The following is a 21,242-nucleotide window of genomic DNA, read 5'->3' as shown; positions in this document are numbered from 1 at the left end:
GCCCCCAGCTCCTCCCTGTTCCTCCTCTCTTCTCCCCTCCTCTTCCTCCCCGGCTCCCCTCCCCCAGCCTCCCTCCCTCGCTCCCCCCCTCTTCTCTCCTCCCTCCTCCCTCTCTCTCACACACACCCCCGCTTGGGCCTCCTCTCTCTCTCTCTCTCTCTCTCTCCCTCTCTCTCTCTCTCTCTCCCCCTCTCGCTCCCTCTCTCTCTCTCTCTCTCTCTCTCTCTCTCTCTCTCTCTCTCTCTCTCTCCCCCCCTCTCCCTCTCTCTCTCTCTCTCTCTCTCTCTCTCTCTCTCTCTCCCTCTCCGGCTCCATTTTCTCCGCCGCCGGGGGCCGGGGTCTCCCGTGGGGGGCCCAGACGGTACCCCAGGTCTCCCTTCAGGGCCGGGGTGAACCCCCGGGAGAGCCGGGAAGGGGGGGAGACGGGCGGGGGTTGGGGCGGAGGGAGCAGCGGCCCCAGCGAGTTTGGGGGGGAAGTAACCAGGCGCGGGGGGGGGAGGGGCGGAGCAGGGAGGGGGCCTCAGGGCCCCCCCCAACTATGGACGAGCGGCTGCTGGGGCCGCCCCCTCCAGGCGGGGGCCGGGGGGGCCTTGGATTGGTGGGTGGGGAGCCTGGGGCCCCTGGCGAACCTCCCGGTGGTGGAGACCCCGGTGGGAGTAGCGGGGGGGTCCCGGGAGGCCGAGGGAAGCAAGACATCGGGGACATTCTGCAGCAGATAATGACCATCACCGACCAGAGCCTGGACGAGGCCCAGGCCAAGTGAGTGCCCCCAACCCGGTCCCCACACAGACCCAGCAGAAGCCCCATTCACAAGCTCTGAATCTTCTGGGAGCCCCCCAACTCCAGGACCCTCCCCAGGATACTACAGCTCTTCTCTCCTCCCCTTACTCCCGGGAGCCCCAAGATAAGTGATCCCTCTCAAACCTTCCTTCACCCCCAGTCCCTGAAACCTTCAAAAAGGGGAACGCTAGATGGTCTCACTCCCACCCCACCCCGGTCTGTCACTGACCCCCGCCTACACACACACACACACACACTCACTCACTCACTCCCCTGGAACATCTTTCCATCTCCAGAGCCCTCTTCTGGCTCCCACACTAAGAAACAGCTATGCTGTCTTCTCCCCTAACTCTCCAGCCCACCCTCATCCTAGGGGCCTCCACATCCCTTTCCAGGGCTGTGACCCTTTCTCTCCATGCATGGCCCAGCCTCCAAGGGCCCTCACTCACCCTTTGCCCCTGCTCAGCTGACACTAGGAGCATCAGAGCCCCCAGCCTGCTCGGTCCCAGGACCCTTCACACACCTCTATGCTGAGCTACCCACTTTAGCTCAGCACCCCTAGCCCCCTCTGGCACCTCAAACTCTGACTCTTCTCCCCAGCCTCCCGTCTCCGCTGAAATTTACCCAATCTCTCATTTCTGCAGCCATTCCCCAAATCCCCTCTGTACGCTTCTAGACCATCTCCCACAACCTCCACCCGGCCACGGTGCCTTTAGCCTGCTGCACCTTCCCTCTGTCCGGCCAAAGCCAAGCAGCTTCCCCACGTCTCCACACTGGGAGCTGAGCTCTTCCCAAGAACCTCCCAGCTCCATTCGGCCTCCAACCCTGCTTTCTCCCACCACAGATTTACGCACCACCTCCCTTATTCCCAGGCTCCCCTCTCTTAGCCTCATGGGTGTGTCGCTTTGTGGTTGTCTTTCCCACTCCCCCATTTCTGTAGCCTCTCAACTTTTCTCTCCCATTGCTCCCAAGGAAACACGCCCTAAACTGCCACCGAATGAAGCCTGCTCTCTTTAGCGTGCTGTGTGAAATCAAGGAGAAAACTGGTACGTGGGTCACCCCTTCTGATTCCTCAACTCTGGGGACAGAACCCTGTTCACTATAGAACTGGGGCTACGAGTTTGACAACTTGGGGCCCTGAGGAAAGTGTGGGTCAGGAAGATTGCTAAGGGGGCGCCTGGGAGGGAACCCAGGCCTGGAGGCTTGGGTCTCCAGGAGGCACCAGGAGGGCTGAGAGCTGGTTGTGGGGTCCCTGGGTCCCTAAGTCCACCCGCCTGCATGCTAGGCCTCAGCATTCGAAGCTCCCAAGAGGAGGAGCCTGTGGACCCACAGCTGATGCGCTTGGACAACATGCTTCTGGCAGAGGGTGTGGCCGGGCCTGAGAAAGGGGGTGGCTCAGCCGCAGCAGCTGCGGCCGCCGCAGCCTCCGGAGGCGGCGTGTCCCCTGACAACTCCATCGAACACTCGGACTATCGCAGCAAACTTGCCCAGATCCGCCACATTTACCACTCGGAGCTGGAGAAGTATGAGCAGGTGAGGAGAGGAAGCTGGAGTGGGTGGAGGGAGAGGCCCTTAGGGGGAATCCCAAGGCCAAGGGGCTCCTCCTCACCAGGGCACGGGCCCCCACTGCAGGCGTGTAACGAGTTCACGACCCACGTCATGAACCTGCTGAGGGAGCAGAGCCGCACGCGGCCCGTGGCGCCCAAGGAGATGGAGCGCATGGTGGGCATCATTCACCGGAAGTTCAGCGCCATCCAGATGCAGCTGAAGCAGAGCACCTGCGAGGCCGTCATGATCCTGCGCTCCCGCTTCCTGGACGCCAGGTGCAGCCCGGGGCCCCAGGCCAGCCCCCATCCCCTGCACGTCCTTCTCCAAGCCTCTGGGCCGCCAGGTTGTGCAACACAGCACCGTATACCCCATGACAGTGGTGCTCTCTGGAGTTGATCAACGTGGTGGCCCTGCCAGGACACCAGCATCCTCCTCACCACCCCCTCTCCCCTGTAGACGGAAACGCCGTAACTTCAGCAAACAGGCCACTGAGGTCCTGAATGAGTATTTCTACTCCCACCTGAGTAACCCATACCCTAGTGAGGAGGCAAAGGAGGAGCTCGCCAAGAAGTGCGGGATCACCGTCTCTCAGGTACTGGGGAGGCGTGGGGAGGGGCTTTGGGGGCACAGCGCTCTCCAATCCTGTTGACTAAGGTGTTTACAGAGGGACAGGTTCCCACCTGACCCTCCTTTCTGCCCCACACCCCACAGGTCTCCAACTGGTTTGGCAACAAGCGGATTCGCTATAAGAAAAATATTGGAAAGTTCCAAGAGGAGGCAAACATCTATGCCGTCAAGACCGCTGTGTCAGTCACCCAGGGAGGCCACAGCCGCACCAGCTCCCCGACGCCCCCTTCCTCCGCAGGTGGATCCCGCTGCCACCCTGGCTGGCTGTTGCTGCGCGCTTCCTGCTTTTGTTCCAACTTCCTATCTAGGCAGGATCATAGCAGAGAGGGGGCCTTCTGGGGTGAGAGGGACCAAGCTGAGATGGGGTGGGGATATCAGGGGGCAGAGGCCACTCTAGTGAAGCTACTTCTGCCTTTCCTCCAGCAAGTGGCCAGGGGAGGCTTAGGAACAGCCTGCTCCTTCTGAGTGTTGCAGTGTTGTTTGGTAGAGAATTTGCGTACGGTGGCCCAACCCCCAGAGAGCTAGTTCAGGGGGCTTTTTGAAAACTGAGAGCTGTGATGAGCCTCCCGTCTTCCATCACAGGCTCTGTTACACTCTTCCCTCATTCCCCCTCTGCTCCCCCAAGGCTCTGGCGGCTCTTTCAATCTCTCAGGATCCGGTGACATGTTTCTGGGGATGCCCGGGCTCAACGGAGATTCCTACTCTGCCTCCCAGGTCAGGTGGTCCATCTCGCCTTGAGTAGGGCTTTCCCAAACTCAGTTTCCCTACTTTAGGATATGAGACTTCTTTTCCTTTGAGGCTTCTCACTGTGTCCTATCCTCCTTTGTTGCCTGCAGGTGGAATCACTCCGACACTCGATGGGGCCAGGGGGCTACGGGGATAACCTCGGGGGAGGCCAGATGTATAGCCCTCGGGAAATGAGGGTGAGTACCTGAAGCCCCTCTCTCCACCTCTCACCAGGATGGGAGGGCCTTTTCCCTGGCAGCGCTGTCCCCTGTGCTGGGTTTCCTAAAGCCTTACCCCAACTGTCTGCCTCTTTTTCCAGGCAAACGGTGGCTGGCAGGAGGCTGTGACCCCGTCCTCAGTGACATCCCCGACAGAGGGACCAGGGAGCGTTCATTCTGACACTTCCAACTGATCTCGCCCCTCAGGGCCACAGGGGTAGGGGCTCACAAGGCACCTCTTGAAGAGGACGCAGGCATCCAGAGGACAAAACCCAGACAAAGGAGAAGCACAAGATAGAGAAGGGCAAACGGGGGTCATCCCCTCCCTGGCCAGACTCTCAGTGCTGGGGGTGCTGACTACATGGCAGGGAAGATGGGGCCTCTTAAGGGGAGAGTGGGGTCTGTCTCCCCCTTTTTTCCCTTTTTCATTCTTTTTTTCTCCCCCTTTTTCTCTCACATAGAAACACACGCACCCAGAATCCTATTTTTCAGAGTTTTCCTCTCCTCCTCTCTCATACACGCACATAGAACTATTCTCTCTCTCTCTCTCTCTCTCTCTCTCTCTGGGCTCCCCCACTCTCCTCCCCTCACCCCACTTAGCTGCTTTGGGATCTGTGGAGATGCCAGCCCTGCCCAGCCAGAGATGCCAAAAATGGGGACATGACTTCTGGACAGAGGACATGGGCCACGCCCCCTGTGCCTCCCCACCCCCCTGCCCCCCCAGACGGCTTTATTACCTCATACGCAGCTCATCTTAAACCAATAGAATCGCTCAGTGGACGGGAGTGTCTGACTCAGATATCTACCTCGGAGGGAGTTTCTGCTACTTTAGGGAATTGTTGACTGGGCTTTGGGGTTGAACTTTTTTTTAAAGGAAAGAAAAATTAACCCTGGGATCCATCTGTATTTTTTTTAATTTTTATTTCGGGGATTTTTGGTGGTGGTGGTGGTTCTTAATTTTTAATTTAGTTTGGGGAAGTAGATGTTTTTATAAATATGCTGATTTTTTTTTTTCATTTCTTGCTTTCCCACATTAGGGGTGATAGCCAAAGGGGTCATGATAAGAAAAAGGGGAACAAATAGAACTGGTGAAGAGGCCTGCCTGCCTCCACTCCTGTTCATCAGGAAGTACGTTTAGCAGGGCACCAAGCCTGCCCCCTGAAATCACTTAGGTGTTCTCCTTTGCTTCCAGGGCCACCGAGGTGTTCTTTGCTCGTGCAGGCAGCTTTCTGCTGCATTTGCTGTGGAAGCAGTCAGGGCTTGCTCTGCCAGCCTGTTCCCCACCACCCTTGGGCAGGGCTAGACTCGGTAATTTTGAGCAAATGTCACCTTCCCCTGTGAGTGACACATCTAAAATCTTTCTTTTAAACCACTATTTGCAGATTGGAGGGGGAAGAATGGGGAGGGGGGTTATTGCCAAATATGTTAAATATGGGTTGGGGTGTTTGTGTATGTATCTCCCTCAGTTTCCCCAGAAACGAGGTATCTTTTTTTTTTTTTTCCTCAGTCCAAAATCGAGAGGGTGGGGAGAGAGAGGAGGGAGGCTGCAAAAAGCCAGGTATGAGGGAAGGTAAAATGACCACTGTCCCACCCTCGGCCCTGAACCCTACTATCTGAACCCCTCAAATATCCTCAGGATTTCACAAGACTGTCAGTAGGGAACCCCTCCCGTCAAAGATCTAGGCAGGACTGGGGGGCAGGTCGGGAGTGTGATGGGTGGGGGCGGGAGGCATGGGCCTGGGGCAGTTCTCTCCTCACTTGTAAACTTGTAGTTTCACAGAAAAAAAAAACAAAAAACGCAGTTTTAAATAAAGAAGTTTCTTTTTTCCCTGGGTTTAGTTGAGAATTCTTTTCAAAAACATGAGAACTTTTTTTCTCTCATAAAGCCCCAAACAGGATTTTCCCCTGAGTTCCCCGGCCTTGACCTCACCACCCAGGCCCCAGGTTTCACCCCTGCCTCCTCTCCATGGGAAACAGCCAGACCTGAACCCTGTTGCCTAGCAACCTCGCCTAGTCGTCCAGTAGCCCTGGGTGGTCTGGTGCAATAGGTTGGGGGTCCTGAGGGGATGAAGAGACCCTAGGAGATGCACTCCCCACCCCCATGGATGTGGCTGTACCCAGAGGCTGGCAGTGCCCAGGGGTGGGGTGACAGCTGTTTCTCCCAGTACCTGAAGGACTCTTGTCTGAGAGAGGCATGAATTCCTAGCATTCCCTGTGACGGGACAAGACGGGGGAGATGGGGGCAGGGGAGAGGGTACAAGCCCCACCTAGGGTGGTGGCCACAGCAGCAAGGGGCAGACAGAGCCAGGAGCCTGGGAAGGAAGCAGGATGGCAGCAGGGGCAGCAGCTGGAGCCTGGGTGCTGGTCCTCAGTCTGTGGGGTGAGCCCTGCCCCCCCACCCCCACACCAATCCTCCCCGCAGAAAGCACTCTGCCCCTGTCCCCGAAACTCCCCACAGCTTTCCAGGAACCTGGGTACTGCTTTTCAATCTCCTTCATCCGCCCTGTTATAGTTTTATTAGCTCCCATCTCCCTTCCTGCCCTTCCATTGTGGTGCTGTCTCCCAGGGGCAGTAGTAGGGGATCAAAACATCACAGCCAGGATCGGGAAGCCACTGGTGCTGAACTGTAAGGGGGCCCCCAAGAAACCACCCCAGCAGCTGGAATGGAAACTGGTAAGTGGGGCTCCTGTCTCCCCACTTCCGGAGAGACCAATGACGATTCGCATCTCCTCCTCCCCACCTCCCTACCTCATGAGCCCTTTCCCAAACGGCTTGCACTGTTGAGGCCCCTCTCCTCTGTCCCCAGAACACAGGCCGGACAGAAGCTTGGAAGGTCCTATCTCCCCAGGGAGGCCCCTGGGATAGCGTGGCTCGTGTCCTCCCCAACGGCTCCCTCCTCCTGCCGGCTGTTGGGATCCAGGATGAGGGGAGTTTCCGGTGCCGGGCAATGAGCCGGAATGGAAAGGAGACCAAGTCCAACTACCGAGTCCGAGTCTATCGTAAGGGTTCCAGGGCCTTGTTCACAGCCCACCTCTCATCTAAGGAAAAGCCTTCTACCCCAGCCCTTGACTCCCGGGCCCTGGCATGTGAGAACTTGACTTCAGCTGCCCCCATTCCCACAGCTGGGGTGTATCTTCAAAGCTGCAGCCTCTGATTGGAATTTTCCCTCCTTCAGAGATTCCTGGGAAGCCAGAAATTGTTGATCCTGCCTCTGAACTCATGGCTGGTGTCCCCGATAAGGTAGAAGAAAAGGCGAGATGTGGAAAGGGGTCCTGAGAATGGGAGGGGAGTGTAGCTGTGTGTGTGCATTCTCTTATTTTCAAAGACGATGAGGTCACTTTTTCCCCAGGTGGGAACATGTGTGTCCAAGGGGGGCTACCCTGAAGGGACTCTTAGCTGGCACTTGGATGGGAAAACCCTGATACCTGATGGCAAAGGTGAGTCCCAGCGTCTCCCCTCCTAGCTGCCTTCTTTCTGATTGCTCTCCCATACCCACCCTGGAATGTCTTGCCTTGTCCTCCCCTCACCATAGGAGTGTCTGTGAAGGAAGAGACCAAGAGACACCCTGAGACAGGGCTTTTCACACTCCGTTCGGAGCTGATGGTGACCCCAGCCCGGGGAGGAGCTCCCCACCCCACCTTCTCCTGTAGCTTCAGCCCTGGCCTTCCCCGGCGCCGAGCCCTGCACACGGCCCCCATCCAGCTCAGGGTCTGGGGTGAGCACAGAACTGGGGAGGGCCCCAACTTGGGTGAGCACCTGTCAGAAGGTATTACCCTCAGGAAGGAGAGGGTTAAGCCCATGGCCACTGGGACCACAGACAGGTGTAACTCTCAACCTCATGTCCCTCCCCACCCCCAGAGCCTGTGCCACTGGAGGAAGTCCTGTTGGTGGTGGAGCCAGAAGGTGGAGCAGTAGCTCCTGGTGGTACCGTGACCTTGACCTGTGAAGCCCCTGCCCAGCCCCCTCCTCAAATCCACTGGATCAAGGATGTGAGTGACCTGGAGAGGGGGCTGGCAGGTAGCGAGATACGTCATTGGCAACTAGGAGGGCAGGGGCTTCATGGAGAGCGAGGCAGGCGAGGAGGTACAAGGGTGTCTGATAATGTGGAGGCAAAGACAGCAGTATGGGATGTGTTGGCAGGGGTTTTAAGAGTCTCCTGTCGGGGCTTCCCTGGTGGCGCAGTGGTTGAGAGTCCGCCTGCCGATGCAGGGGACACGGGTTCGTGCCCCAGTCCGGGAAGATCCCACGTGCCGCGGAGCGGCTGGGCCCATGAGCCATGGCCGCTGAGCCTGCGCGTCTGGAGCCTGTGCTCCGCAACAGGAGAGGCCGCAGCGGTGAGAGGCCCACGTACCGCAAAAAAAAAAAAAAAAAAAAAAAAAGTCTCCTGTCCCCTTTTCCCCACCAGGGCATGCCCCTGCCCCTTCCCACCAGCTCCGTGCTGCTCCTCCCTGAGGTAGGGCCTGAGGACCAGGGAACCTACAGTTGTGTGGCCACCCATCCCAGCCATGGGCCCCAGGAGAGCCATGCTGTCAGCGTCAGCATCATCGGTGAGGAGACCTCTCTCCAAATCCCAGGGACCCTGGGGGCGGCTGAGGGACAGTGCAGGTTCCAATTCCCTACCCTATGCTAACACTGTCCCCGAGAGCCACCCCATGCTTCCCTCAGTGCAGCCACACCCAGGCCTTCTCTGCCCCACACAACCCAAGAGAAGAGCCCAGCCTGTCCCCTCTCCCCTCTAAACTGAAGAAAGGGAAAGGCTCCGCCGGGGCTCCCACTAGCCTTCTCCCAAACTGAAGCCTTCCCTTCTGACTTTGTTTTCCAGAAACAGGCGAGGAGGGGCCAACCGCAGGTGAGGGGTTGGATAAAGTCAGAGAGAAGCAGACAGACCTCAGCATGACTGAGGGGATGGGCAACAAGAAAGGAACTGTGAGGGCTGTGCCCTCAGTTCTCCCCGTCTCCCTACAGGCTCTGTGGAAGGGCCGGAGCTGGGAACTCTAGCCCTGGCCCTGGGGATCCTGGGAGGCCTGGGGACAGCCGCCCTGCTCATTGGGGTCATCATGTGGCAAAGGCGGCAACGCAGAGGAGAGGAGAGGTGAGTGGAGGAAGCCAGACACCTCCAACTAAGGGCTTCCAGGCAGCAAGGAGGGGTGTGGGGAGAGAAATGACGGAGTGCTGGGAACCATGTGCAGAATTCTCCCCAATCCTCCTCCCCAGGAAGGTCCCAGAAAACCAGGAGGAGGAAGAGGAGGAGCGCACGGAGCTGAATCAGCCCGAGGGGCCTGAGGCAGCAGAAAGCAGTGCAGGAGGGCTTTGAGAAGCCCACAGCCAGACCCCATCCATCAGCTCCCTTTTTTTTTCCCACCCTCTTTTCTGGCCCCAGACCAGTTCTCCCCTCTATAATCTCTACCCCACCTCCCCAAACTTTCTTCCACAACCAGAGCCTCTCACAAACAGTGATGAGTAAACACCTGACACATTTGCTGTTGTGTATGTGTGATGCCCTCACCCCCTGCACCCTTGAGAGCCCTGAAGGAGAGGGTCTCACCCCCACGCTTCACCACACCACACCGACATCTACTGAAGTTGAAGAGAAATGCTCCTGTCTTGGAAGGAAGGAGGGATGGACAAAGGTGGGCAGAGTTCCCGTGAATACATCTCAACTTGTTTATTGAATTTGTAATAAAGGAGGTAGTGAGGGGAAGGAAGCACTTACGAGTCAGGACCCACATTAGACACCGGGGAGAGAAAAATTAAATTAAATCAACAAGGGGAATATGGGGGAGAGTCAGAGGGAGCCTTGCCCACCTTTCAACATCAAATCAAGAAATGGGGGGGAAAGCAAAGGATCAGGAGAGAGGGGAGACAGACCTTGTCTTCAGTCCGTCCTCCTCTCCCAGAGCTGGGAGTTACGATGCGACTGAGCGAGCAGTTCAGAGCAAAGGTTCTCCCATTCCATGCACAGGTGTCACTCCTCCCCACACCCTCCTGGAAAGTGGCCAGGGTTGCCCTTAGCCAACAAAAATGGAGGGCTTACAGGGGAGGGTCCGGGAGTAAGGAAGGGTCAGCAGGGACCCCCAATACTGATTTTCCTCTGGCTGGAGGTGGGCAGGAAGGAGACACAGCTCAAATACTGAGCAGCCAGAAAAAGAAGAAGACGGCGAGAAACAGGAAGAGGGAGTCCTGCCAGCTGGAGGCCGGGTGACCCTGTCCTAGATCCACACCTGTGGAAGAGAGGAAAGCTGTGGAAGAAACATCCACTCTAGGCTGGAAGCGGGGCTGAGGAGATTCAGGGGGCTCGCTGGTAGGAGCTGAGGGAAGGCTCTTACCTGTACCCCGACGGAATGGCTCGTGGGTATTGAAGACGGTGGTGAAAAAGCCAAAGGGGAAAGCGCCAACACCAAATGAGAAGTGAAAGCCCCCAGTATCGCCAAATGGCTGGAATCCCTAGGGAGACGAAGAAAGTCAGTGGGGAGCGGGGCAAGTCTCTGGCAAGGAAGGAATACAATCAGACAAGACTCACCCCTCTGCTCTCTGGAGCGGGTCGCTGGCCCTGGGGGCGGGGTGGGGTTTTCAATCTGAGGAAGAGGAGAGGGCCTATCAGCAGGAAGTAGTCCCTCCTCTTCCACACCCCACTCCCCAAGCAGAACCTTCCACCTTCCCTCAGCATCACCTCCCCTCTCTCACCTGGGATCCCGGGGCTTCTGGCTCCCTCGCCCATAAAGGGGGACAACCTTTTCTCTGCTGATCCCAGCTTTACACACTGGGCACTCTTGCCGCTCTGGCCGTGCCTCCAGCCACTGGGGGAAAAAAATGTAGTGGTTTCCAGTACACAGAAGGGTCTTCCAGCTCCTCAGACCTCCCCATCTCCCTCTTCATCTCCTCTGCGTACGCACCTGATGGAGACAGGGCCAACTGGAAGGGGAACGAGAAAGGTCAAACCAGTTACACAAAAGAGAGACACAGACCCCACCTCAGGGTCCCATCTTTCCCCCTCTTACCAGGTGTTACCTGCTGTTTCTTTTCATATTTTCCACAACCCCTACCATACTAGCCAACTTGGCCTTGCTGCTTCTCTGATCTTCCAACACCTAAAGCTACATCCATCCTCAACATACTCAACCCTCTTCTCTCTTCTCTCCCCCAGCAAACACACACACACACACACACAAATCCTCACCCCTTCCTTCTCTGCTTTTCGACTTAATTTCCAGTCCTGTTCAACCACCCATTTCCAGGTCTCCTCTTTCAGCCCCAGCCCTACCCTTGCCCCCATCACTCCCAAACCAAACCCCCTTTACCAGCACCTTCTCCCGCTACTCCTTTTCCTCTCTCCTGTGCCCAACAAAGTCCCTGTTTCCACAACTCCTTAACCTTTGGGGGCTGCCCCTCCACAGTGCCCTTGTCCCCAAGTTTCCCATACCACCCCTTGCCATATTTCACCTGCATGTGATCCCACCTTCCCTAGATGTCCCCCTACTCAACTGATGCGTGCCTCCCCTAACCTTTGAGTCTAATCCGATCCCACCTGTACAGCTAAGACCCCTCCCTTCCCTGGGGTAAGGTGGCTCGCGTCTCGCCTGCACAGATGTGCAGTGCCCACCCCCTGCGCCCCACTTCCTCTTAACGCACCTCTTAACACAACTAGGTTGGCTCCTAGTTGCTATGACTTTCCTTTCCACAGTTCTCCTCTGTACAGACGTGACCCTCTCGCCCACACATACCCCAAAACACGTAAGAACCCCCCTCAAGCCTCACCTATGAGAATGTGCCCTCCGATTATTTGTATGACTGTATGGTCCCCCCGGCCCCAGCCTCCCCAGTATAAATTTGAGCCCCACTCCTTTTCGCACCCCTCTCAGATTCTCACCAGTACAGGTGGCCACACACACTGACCACAGCTTCCCGAGCAGTCTCCAGACATATATTACATTCGAAGGTCGCGCCCGCCCCGCCCCGCTCGCGGTTTGGCCCTTCGGGGCCCCCGTCCTCCTCCTCCGCTGCTGCCATGGCCGGTACTGTTTTGCCCCCCGCGTGCCCCTTAATCCCCCGAAACACACATACAGACGCCGCAACAAACGAGAAACCGCCTCCTGCCCACGATCTTTTGGCAGGCTTCAAGGTTTTCTAATCACTATTGGTCTCAGTGCCTGCCAATCATACAGAATCGAAAGAAAGGACTGGTCCAAAGGGCGGGGGAGGAAAGAGGTTTACGCGGTCCCGCCCTTGCACGATGACTATTGGCTAAAACAGTCACGGTCAGTTTGCAGTGCCATGGGATTGGTAAATATTCCATACGTCCTGTCGCCCCGGCCAGGGAGGGCTTTATTCGTCTGAGTAGTTGCCAATCATAACCAAAGGCCAGAAGCAATTGGCTCAAGGCTACTTAGACCTCGCCCACTACAAGCCCCTGTCTTCCTTTTACTTCCTCTTTCAGAGAACGTCCGGATTCCTTTGGACTTTGGAGCGTATAGCTCCAAAGCAACTAATTGGCTAGAACTCGACGGAAAATGGAGGCCAGGTAAAGCGCGCGTGCGCAGTAGGAGGAGGGACGGGGTGGGCCAATCCTATGAGAGTTGAGCTTTCTCTGGTCCCACCCCTTCACCGCTATATTGTCGCCATGGTGACTGCTCTACAATTGGCGGGATTTGGGGTTCAAAAGCCTTGTCTTGGCCTCATCCGGGTCCTCCGACTGCGGTCTCTCTCGACTGATTGGGCCGTTTTTTTCGCCCCTGATTGGCCGAGGTCGGAAAAGACGGCGAAGAGCTTGGAAAAGAGGACAAATGCTAGGGTCGCAGGGTTCAAAATGGCTCCGGCTTCCTTCGGTGACGTAAAGAGCAGAACTTGGGTCCGCCCCTCCCTCTTAGTGAAGAAGGGAGCAGAACTGGGATTAGCCCGACGTTTGGATGGTGCGAGCATCGATCTGCGGCGCTGGTGTTAACATCTCCCTCGGCTGGACGACTCAGCCCGCCCCTCTTTAGGTGATTTACAGAGCAGAAATGAAGTAAAGGCCCATCCCCTTTTTAATGTGACACAGAGTAGAACAGAGTTGCCCTAGACACCGTTTTAAACCTTAAGAGCCGAAAAGGTCTAGCTCCACCCCTTTGTGAGTGGGTGAAGAGGCAAGATCCACCCCCTTTTAGGCGACCCGCGGCGGAAAGGGGTTAGGCCCGCCCCTTCCTTCTTGTACTGTGCCCCGCAGAACTGGGGTCTTCCTCCTGGGCTGGACCCCTGGGACTTGGGCAAGCTGCTTCAGAGTTTGGGCCTTTCGTACGAGTTTGGGCCTTTTCTGCAGTCACTGGCCCTCACTGTGGCTCAAGGAGCAGAACTAGGTAACAGTCCTCCCATTACCAGTGTTCTTTACATCTTGTTCCTCAGGGCGTGTAAACTCTTTCAGGGCAAAGGTATCTAGCGGGGGTGGAGGCCAGACACAAGCTGAGGGTTCTTCAACAACATCCTGATAAAAGGTCCCACGTGACTCAGTGAGGAACGGTGAGAAGTTAGGAGCTGCCTACGGCAGGGGAGGTTAGTGTTCGGGAAGCGTGTAGAGGTTTAGGGAAAAACCCTATTGAGAGGCAGAAGTGGAGACCAAGAAGGGAGGAGTGATGGAATGATCCTGATAAGGGGATGATGGGAGTATGGGGGAGAGGGCAGCAGGGGCTGGAGAGAGAGCTAGGCACATACTACAAAATTAAGGAGGCATGCTTATCCCAGAGGAATCAGCATTCTTCCTCACTTATTTTTTCAAGAAAGCAACCCTAATGCCCAGTTTCCACTGGAAGAAGAGTACATTTTTTCTACGTTGAGGAGAGGGGTAGTCTCAGCTTGGGTGAGTAAGGAGACTGATAAGAAGGAAGGAACTAGAAAAGAAAAGGTACTGAGGTTAAAGTACATCACAGAAGGAAACGGGCAGGGAGAGGGCCTGAGAGTGTCCCTTCTCTCCAAAGACCAGGAAGGGGTGGGGGGTGGGAGGAGGCCAGTGGAGGAGGGAGCTGGACTGCTGGGAGATAGTGGCAGGGACAAAGGGCAGAAACCAGACAAGAGGGCTGGAGGGTGAGGTGGGGTGAGATGGAGTCCTGGAGAGAAAAAGAAGAGAAGTGAAGAACTCAGAGCTTGGCATATAGTAGGTGCTTGATAAATATTTGGACTTGAATGGGGGGACAGGAAGAGGGAGATGGAAAAGGGTTGGAGTTGGAGGGAATAAGCAGCAGATGTGGGAGTTAAGGAGAAAAAAAGAAACAAGTTGACAATAAGAGGAGAGCTGATGGAGAATGAGAAGGAACGGGCCAAGGAAGGAATACAGCACCAAGGGACACGCAAGCCATGTGTGCTGAAAGGAAGTTGGAGAAAAGAAGGTGCAGCTGGAGCCAGAAAAGGCCAGAGAGACCGAGACGGAGCCCAGCTGAGCTCTCGTAGGGTGGAGCTAGCAAGAGGAGACTGAAAGATGTGGGGAGGAGATGCCTGGGTCCCCGGGAGGCGATTGGCAAAACAGGGCGCCCATCACCGCCCCCTACTTCCTGGCCAGCCCCGGAAACTAGCGGGCGTGGGGAGGGGTGGTGGGGGATAGCGGCAGCAGCAGCCCCAGCCCTCAGAGAGACAGCAGGAAGGGAGGGAGGGAGGGAGCTGGGGGGACAACCCCCCACCATTCGTACCGCTATGGGCCCAGCCTCCCACTCTCACCTCCCCTCCATCGGCCGGGGCTAGGACACCCCCAAATCCTGTCGCCCCCTTGGCACCGACACCCCGACTGAGGCAGAGACACAGCCACCCGCCACCACCGCTGCCGCAGCCTGGCTGGGGAGGGGGCCAGCCCCCCAGGCCCCCCACCCCACTGAGGTGGGGGCAGGAAAGGGATGGGAGGAGGAGGGAGGAGGGAGCTAAAAGGGATGTGGAGGAGGGGATGGGGAAAGATTGGGTCTGGGAGGGTGGGCAGGGGAGAGGCTTGGTGGGAAAAGGATACGGGCCGACTTGGGAGAGGGTTGCTGGGGAAAGGAGAGGGGGCCTGAGAGGGAGGAAGGATGGAAGAGACACGAGGGAGGAGAGGTGGAGACCTTGTGAACTTGAGATGGGGGTGTGGACAGGGAATCTTGGAGAGGAAAGCCCCAACACCTTCCCCAGTTCCTTTTCTTGCCCTTTGGCCCCACGTGACCCTTGCGGGGTAGTGGCAGGCAGAAGGCAGTTTAGTGCCCTCCTTTCCCCAGCAGAATTTGCTTCCTAGGGATGCCCTGAGACACCTGTTTCTCTCAAGGCACGGGACCTCTTGTTTCTCAGTGGCCTCCATGCTGTGTTCGACCCTTACTGACATACAGATGCCTTGTGGGGGACCATGTTTTCTACATTGAGTGGGTGTGCCTTTGATGTGGTTTATGGCTTGTGTGTGGCTAGTTTGTCCTGTGCTCTCCATGGGTTGTGGAGAAATGATGTGTTATCTTCCATCAGAATTGCCTGTTCTCATATCTTATGTCCGTGTCTCATGTCCAGTCTTGACGTGTTCACGTGTGTGTTTTCATCTGTTGCATCTGTTATGTGGTTTCATGTTTCTTGCACATCTTATGTTTACTTTAGCATGTAGAGATCATACCTTATTTTGTTTGGACTCACAGGTTATGTGCATAGTCCCACCATATGCAGTCGTCTTCGTGTGTGGGATCTCGTGGCTTAGCTACTAGCGCACACTCATGTTGTGATCGTATTGGCCTGTTTATTGCATGTGTTTTCCCAGTCCCAATTCACACCGCACACATGTGTGCCCCTTCGCATAATGTGCTGATGTGACACGTCTACAGCTTGTGTGCTTCTGGTTACATATACTATTTATTTCATAATTTTATTGCCAATATATTTTGTGAGCTGTATGCTCATTAACTCACTTGGCACTCCATTGTGCTTATAAATCCTCGGACATCCCTGCTCTGGAGAGAGTCACTTAATGTCACATATTAGAGGAAAAGGTAACTGGGCCTCCACGTCCCTAAAGAACCATCCCCATGCGCCTTACCTTGCTGACCCCGCTGGCCTGTGTCTCTTCATACACGTTACATCCGGTGCCTGTGAACAGTCCGTGTCCATGGAGCTCGATGCATAGCACAGCGTCAGCTCTGCCATGTACATTATCTGTCCCCCGCTCTTTGCACTGTTGGCATGTATTTGATGACAGCGGCATCTTTCCCCTGTGGCATGTTAATCCCCTTTCTGTATGTTTCTCTTGTGTGCAAGATTGTATGTGCCATCTTGTCTAGATTGCTGTCACTCTGCCTTCACCGTGACCCTGTATTGTGTATTTTTATCCAGAGTAGGTTACTGTTAGCCTGGTGTGCTCATTGCTTTCTTGGTGGCTTTTCTTTTCATAGTTAATAGTCCTCAAGAGGGTAGCTATCTGATTGGTGTTCAGAACTGTTGTCTCAATAATTATGGCTATGTGGGTATGTACACAGCCTTATAATCTGTTCAGCAAATGTTTATTGAGCATCTTCCCTGCTTCCTTCTGTCCTGGGCATTGGGAATAAGAAAATCTCTGTCCTCAAGCTGCTTACACGTTAGGGAGGGAAACAAAGATAACCTCAAGTGGTTACACCCTGTCTAGTGTCAAGATGAGTGGTTCTCAAACTTATGTGCACATCAGACTCACCTGGATGGCTTGTTTAAAATAGTATACAGATGCATGGGCCCAACGGCCTAAATTTCTGATTCAGTAATCTGGGGTGAGGTCCAAGGATTTATTTTTCTGCACTTGGAGAATCAGTGATCAAGGTAAAAGTGTAATGAAAACACAGGCCTGGAGGGGTTCAGGAAGACCTCCAAAAAGTGACACTGAACTGTATGAGGCAAGTGAAGAGGCAGAAGAACATTCCAGCCAAAGGGAACAGCGTGTTCATGGCGCAGAAGCGTGAAAGATAATGGTGTGTCTGAGGAGCTGAAGTAAGTCAGTTTGACTAGAGCGAAAAGGCTCTTGTAGGGATGTGGCCAAAGGTGTAAGCAGAAGTCAACTTGTCAAGAAGGGCCTTTGGGCAAGAGAGATGCTCAAATTTGTGCCACAGAAACATCTGTGGTTGCCATGTGGAAGATGGATTGAAGGGGAAGAGTTAGGAGCCTGTTGCAAATAGTCCAGGGGAGAAGCGCTTGTTCCAACTTGCGGGGGCAGTAGGATGAAGCAACTCAGAAAGCCTATTGTCCTAGAGCTGGCAGAGTCCCATTTCCTCTATCACCTGTTACCTTCACCCTTGGCAATGGACTTACCTTGGAGCACAGCCCTTCTGTCATTGGAAGCGCGTGCCTTTGGCCTTGATACAAGTGACAGATATTTGCCTGAACACCATTTGTGTGAATTGTGACCCTGCCCCAAACCGTGGGGCAGAGTGGAGGAAGGAGGAAGAGCCTCTTCCTCCTGAACTCTTTCCTCTCCCAGGGCAGGTGGTGTAATGACCCTTTTACTCTCTGCCCTCCTTTTTTCGCTTGGTGAAGCCTTACACACTGCATGTCTGACCACATTGCCTGCAGTGTTGCTGGGAGGGAGGGAAGTGGGTGGTGGGATTTGTTTGCCTGTTTGTGGAAGCAGGATTAATAGATATAGGTATGTCCATGGGTTTATCTGGGAACAGGGAGCCTGCCTGGGTGGAGAGGGGTTTTAATGGGTATGAATTTACCATCCTTTATCGGTCATGGGTGTGATTGTAAGTTTGCGTATGTGTGTGAACAGGTCAGTCTTTGTATGGCTGTGTGTGTCTGAGTTTGCGTTAGTGACAAGAGCCTTTATTCTCGCCAGTCAGCCCCGGAGAATGTCTGTGTTTTGTCATTTCCACTGTATCTGCTGCGTGCTATGTGTGCATTTGTGTGTATATATACAGGCAGCAGCATAACCAAGTGGTTAGGAGCACAAGCTGCTTAGCTTTAAGCTAGGAAGTGCCTCTTAGGAGTCATATCACCTCAGGTAAGTTTTTTAACCTTTCTGGGTGTGTCTCCTTTAAAATGTAAATCGGGTGTTTCATATTTAAGGACTTAACATAGTATATAGACCAGCCCTGTCCAACAGAACTATAATGCAAGCCACATATGTAATTTTTAATTTTCTGGTAGCTACATAAAAAAGGTAAAAGTAGCAGGGTGAAATTAATTTTAGTGTATTGAACCCAGTATGTCCAAAAGGTTATAATTTCACAATGTAATCAATATAAAAGATTATTAATGGGATAGTTTACATTCTGTTTTTCCTTCAAAGTCTTTGAAATCTGATGTGTATTTTATATCTCTAAGTACCCCTCAATGCAGACTAGGCCACATTTCACGTGCTCAGTTGCCATATGTGGCTGGTGGCTACCATATTGGACAGCAGAGGGATAGACCATTATAAGATCCTTACCAGCTACAAGCGTTAGCTATTATTAATGTCCTGTTGTTGTCTTGTGTCTGTGAGTTGTGGATGTCCATATCTTGTGTCTCATGTCTGAATGTATCTGGATCCTTCAGGGAGAGGGGTGGGAGAGCAGTCCTGAGCTCCCATCCCCACCGCCCCCATCCCAGAGAGGCTTTCTGGACAGGTTTTAACGGGAGCCCTGGCCCCCAGAGCCCCCCCAGACCCTGCCTTCTGCACCTTGCCCGCCCCGTCCCCAATCCAGGAACCAGGCCCACTAGTTCTGTCCTTTGCCCCGTCCCCTGCAGGTGACCAGAATGGAGCTGTGGCCAGGGGTGTGGCCTCTACTGCTGCTGCTCTCCCTGCTGCTGCCCACTCTGTGGTTCTGCAGCCCCAGTGCCAAGTACTTCTTCAAGATGGCCTTCTACAATGGCTGGATCCTCTTCCTGGCTGTGCTCGCCATCCCTGTGTGTGCCGTGCGAGGACGCAACGTCGAGAACATGAAGTGAGGGGCAAGGGGTTTTGGGTGATGAGGGAACCTTAGGGTCAGAAGCAAGCAGGGGCTGGGGAGGGCACTGAGTGTGTAGGAGACACTGAGCGAGCCCAGGGACAAGGAAGCGGAGAAGACTGCAAAGATGCCCAGGAAGACGGGGGGCCGGGGAGGGGGGCTGGGGCCTGCAGGTGGACGGCAGCAGGTCCCGCGGGAACCCCTTGCCTTGTGGAACCTCCACAGGATCTTGCGTCTGATGCTGCTCCACATCAAATACCTGTACGGGATCCGAGTGGAGGTGCGAGGGGCTCACCACTTCCCTCCTTCACAGCCCTACGTTGTTGTCTCCAACCACCAGAGCTCCCTCGACCTGCTTGGTGAGCAGCCTCCCCTAGCCACGCCCATCCTCCTGCAGCCCTCCCTGGGATCCCCTCCCTCACCTGGGGCGTTGCCCCCTTGCTCCCCCTGCAGGCCTCTGCCTGGGGTAGAGCTGCCCTCATAAGCAAGATAATACACCTTTAGTCACCTTTTCTTACTTTCTGGGGCTTCCCCCACCCCTCACCCCCAGGTCTGCCTCTTCCTTTAGTTCTAGTCCCTGGGTGATGACCTGGGTGAGGTATCCTCACCCCACCCCCACCTCTGCCCTAGGGATGATGGAGGTACTGCCAGGCCGCTGTGTGCCCATTGCCAAGCGCGAGCTACTGTGGGCCGGCTCTGCCGGGCTGGCCTGCTGGCTGGCGGGAGTCATCTTCATTGACCGGAAGCGCACTGGGGATGCCATCAGTGTCATGTCTGAGGTCGCCCAGACCCTGCTCACACAGGATGTGAGTCACCCCGGGGGAATGGGGGTTATGGAGTAGAATAGTTGTAAATAAACTGATGTGCAGGGCCACCAGGCCTCACAAGTCCCATTACAGCATCACAGCCATTTTCTGATCCCTCCATATGTGTGTCTTCCTTGACTCTCTTTCTTTCCCAGGTACGGGTCTGGGTTTTTCCTGAGGGCACGAGAAACCACAATGGCTCCATGCTGCCCTTCAAACGTGGCGCCTTCCACCTCGCAGTGCAGGCCCAGGTGATTACTCCTTCCCGTCCACTACTGCCCCTCAAGCCCCCACCATCCCTTCCTCTCTCGGCAGAGGCTGGTCCTGGGCACCTCAGAAGGGAGCCGTGGGCTGATCGCTTTTCCTCTCCCTCAGGTTCCCATTGTTCCCATAGTCATGTCCTCCTATCAAGACTTCTACTGCAAGAAGGAGCGCCGCTTCACTTCAGGTGAGGGCTCTGTGCAGATCTGGGGTTCGGGGGTGGCCAGAAGGGCCATGGGAGAGGCTAGAGGGAGATCCCCGTGGGGCAGGAGCTTCAGTCAGCGTCAGCACTGAGATGTCCACAGGATTATCTAAAGTGACCCCACATCAGCCAATAAGTATTTATTAAGCACCCCTATACCCTGCTAGATGGGTAACACTTGGTCCCTCCAAGAGAGGCCATTACTGTCTAGCCGGAAAGATAAAGCCTGTGTGCGCAGTTACAGCATTCGGCGGTGAACACTAAACCCAGACAGTGGGGCCGGCAGGGTGCTGAGGTGCCTGGACTGGGGCTGGGGAAGGCTTTGCGAGGGAGGGCCTCAGAGAACAGGTGGCAGCTGGTAAGCTGAGGGGGAGTTGTCCACGGCAGAGAACTGAAAGGTTGAGCAGGGAACTAAGCATCAGGAGAGCTCGGAAGCCAGGCGCCACCTGTGGGCAGAGTCCCGGTACACAGGCCATGATGGTGCTCACCCCCCTCCCAGGGCGATGTCAGGTACGGGTGCTGCCCCCAGTGCCCACAGAAGGGCTGACACCAGATGACGTCCCAGCTCTGGCCGACACAGTCCGACACTCCATGCTCACCGTTTTCCGGGAAATCTCCACTGATGGCAGGGGTGGTGGTGACTATCTGAAGAAGCCTGGAGGGGTGGGCGAGGCCCAGCTCTGAGCTCCCTTCCCATCTACCCCCACCCCCCACCGCCGTCTCCACACCTACCAGCCCAGTGGGCCCGAAGCTGGGCCAAGCCCTGTTCCTCATTTCCCCTCTCCCCACCTGTTCTCTCCTTTGGAATCTTCAACTTCTGAAGTGAATGTGGTTGCAGAACCGCTCCCTGCCCCCTTCCCAGCACCGCCCCCCAACAGACTCTTGCCTAGGTGCGGCCTCCACTCTGAACCCCACCTTCCGTGCCATCCTGTCTGTGGGACAGTTGCCTCCCCCTCATCTTCAGTGGTTCAGCCTACACAAGGGTAGGAACACTCCATTCTGTCCCCAGTGGACCCTCTTCCTTTGTGGTCTTCTCTACCTCTCCACCCCACATTGGCCAGTGGATTCATCCATTCTGTGGAACAATTTCTCACTCCCATGTCCACGGATTCAGTGGACTCATCCATTTGTGAGGACGACTCCTCACGCTGTGGCTGGAAGCTGATGCCTGGAATACTTCTCCCAGGCTCATCCTGGAAACATTCCTCAGCACCTTCTCCCT

The 21,242-nt window shown here is 55.4% G+C and overlaps 4 protein-coding genes across 9 annotated transcripts; 3 read left to right on the top strand and 1 right to left on the bottom strand.

Moving 5' to 3' along the window:
- The first annotated feature begins 503 nt into the window (after window positions 1-503).
- PBX2 (PBX homeobox 2) lies at window positions 504-5,722 on the top strand. Of its 2 annotated transcripts, XM_082663753.1 has the most exons (10): window positions 504-759; window positions 1,753-1,826; window positions 2,066-2,313; window positions 2,413-2,603; window positions 2,785-2,920; window positions 3,040-3,193; window positions 3,581-3,669; window positions 3,792-3,878; window positions 4,001-4,116; window positions 5,092-5,722. In XM_082663753.1, exons 1-9 carry the CDS (start codon window positions 539-541, stop codon window positions 4,091-4,093), a joined length of 1,293 nt encoding a protein of 430 aa, XP_082519879.1. In that variant the 5' UTR covers window positions 504-538; the 3' UTR covers window positions 4,094-4,116; window positions 5,092-5,722. The 2 variants fall into 2 exon arrangements, with proteins under 2 accessions (XP_082519879.1, XP_082519878.1); XM_082663752.1 differs by having other exon boundaries at window positions 4,001-5,722.
- Window positions 5,723-6,157: 435 nt separating this feature from the next.
- On the top strand, window positions 6,158-9,378 carry AGER (advanced glycosylation end-product specific receptor). Of its 2 annotated transcripts, XM_082664430.1 has the most exons (11): window positions 6,158-6,279; window positions 6,466-6,572; window positions 6,706-6,898; window positions 7,075-7,139; window positions 7,249-7,336; window positions 7,432-7,614; window positions 7,758-7,888; window positions 8,305-8,446; window positions 8,722-8,748; window positions 8,865-8,991; window positions 9,114-9,378. In XM_082664430.1, exons 1-11 carry the CDS (start codon window positions 6,228-6,230, stop codon window positions 9,211-9,213), a joined length of 1,215 nt encoding a protein of 404 aa, XP_082520556.1. In that variant the 5' UTR covers window positions 6,158-6,227; the 3' UTR covers window positions 9,214-9,378. The 2 variants fall into 2 exon arrangements, with proteins under 2 accessions (XP_082520556.1, XP_082520555.1); XM_082664429.1 differs by having other exon boundaries at window positions 6,213-6,572.
- A 171-nt stretch (window positions 9,379-9,549) lies between these two features.
- Window positions 9,550-12,090, bottom strand: RNF5 (ring finger protein 5). The gene is made up of 6 exons (XM_082664433.1): window positions 11,767-12,090; window positions 10,793-10,811; window positions 10,584-10,696; window positions 10,420-10,474; window positions 10,226-10,343; window positions 9,550-10,120 (listed from the first exon to the last, which is right to left on the bottom strand). Exons 1-6 carry the CDS (start codon window positions 11,904-11,906, stop codon window positions 10,023-10,025), a joined length of 543 nt encoding a protein of 180 aa, XP_082520559.1. The 5' UTR covers window positions 11,907-12,090; the 3' UTR covers window positions 9,550-10,022.
- Window positions 12,091-12,348: 258 nt separating this feature from the next.
- AGPAT1 (1-acylglycerol-3-phosphate O-acyltransferase 1) lies at window positions 12,349-20,728 on the top strand. 4 transcript variants are annotated; one of them, XM_082663190.1, is made up of 7 exons: window positions 12,349-12,417; window positions 18,552-18,748; window positions 18,977-19,110; window positions 19,382-19,557; window positions 19,713-19,808; window positions 19,933-20,005; window positions 20,520-20,728. In XM_082663190.1, the coding sequence occupies exons 2-7, from the start codon at window positions 18,561-18,563 to the stop codon at window positions 20,702-20,704; spliced, it is 852 nt and encodes a 283-aa protein (XP_082519316.1). In that variant the 5' UTR covers window positions 12,349-12,417; window positions 18,552-18,560; the 3' UTR covers window positions 20,705-20,728. The 4 variants fall into 4 exon arrangements, with proteins under 4 accessions (XP_082519316.1, XP_082519317.1, XP_082519318.1 ...); XM_082663191.1 differs by lacking the exon at window positions 12,349-12,417 and adding an exon at window positions 13,101-13,228; XM_082663192.1 differs by lacking the exon at window positions 12,349-12,417 and adding an exon at window positions 13,961-14,019.
- The last annotated feature ends 514 nt before the right edge of the window (window positions 20,729-21,242 follow it).

The sequence above is a fragment of the Grampus griseus genome (genome assembly GCF_964374135.1).
Source record: "Grampus griseus genome assembly, chromosome: 10".
Taxonomy (NCBI): domain Eukaryota; kingdom Metazoa; phylum Chordata; class Mammalia; order Artiodactyla; family Delphinidae; genus Grampus; species Grampus griseus.
Note: the sequence above shows the minus strand (reverse complement) of the source record. Positions and strands in the feature narration are given on the sequence as shown.

Coding starts and splice junctions, on each gene's coding strand:
- PBX2 (XM_082663753.1), top strand. CDS start 539: ATGGACGAGCGGCTGCTGGGGCCGCCCCCTCCAGGCGGGGGCCGGGGG. Junction 1,827..2,065: donor TGAAATCAAGGAGAAAACTG/GTACGTGGGTCA, acceptor CCTGCATGCTAG/GCCTCAGCATTCGAAGCTCC. Junction 3,194..3,580: donor GACGCCCCCTTCCTCCGCAG/GTGGATCCCGCT, acceptor TGCTCCCCCAAG/GCTCTGGCGGCTCTTTCAAT.
- AGER (XM_082664429.1), top strand. CDS start 6,228: ATGGCAGCAGGGGCAGCAGCTGGAGCCTGGGTGCTGGTCCTCAGTCTG. Junction 6,573..6,705: donor AGCAGCTGGAATGGAAACTG/GTAAGTGGGGCT, acceptor CTCTGTCCCCAG/AACACAGGCCGGACAGAAGC. Junction 8,749..8,864: donor CGAGGAGGGGCCAACCGCAG/GTGAGGGGTTGG, acceptor GTCTCCCTACAG/GCTCTGTGGAAGGGCCGGAG.
- RNF5 (XM_082664433.1), bottom strand. CDS start 11,906: ATGGCAGCAGCGGAGGAGGAGGACGGGGGCCCCGAAGGGCCAAACCGC. Junction 10,475..10,583: donor CAGAAGCCCCGGGATCCCAG/GTGAGAGAGGGG, acceptor CCTCTTCCTCAG/ATTGAAAACCCCACCCCGCC. Junction 10,121..10,225: donor GCCATTCCGTCGGGGTACAG/GTAAGAGCCTTC, acceptor TCTCTTCCACAG/GTGTGGATCTAGGACAGGGT.
- AGPAT1 (XM_082663190.1), top strand. CDS start 18,561: ATGGAGCTGTGGCCAGGGGTGTGGCCTCTACTGCTGCTGCTCTCCCTG. Junction 19,558..19,712: donor AGACCCTGCTCACACAGGAT/GTGAGTCACCCC, acceptor TTTCTTTCCCAG/GTACGGGTCTGGGTTTTTCC. Junction 20,006..20,519: donor GGAGCGCCGCTTCACTTCAG/GTGAGGGCTCTG, acceptor CCCCCCTCCCAG/GGCGATGTCAGGTACGGGTG.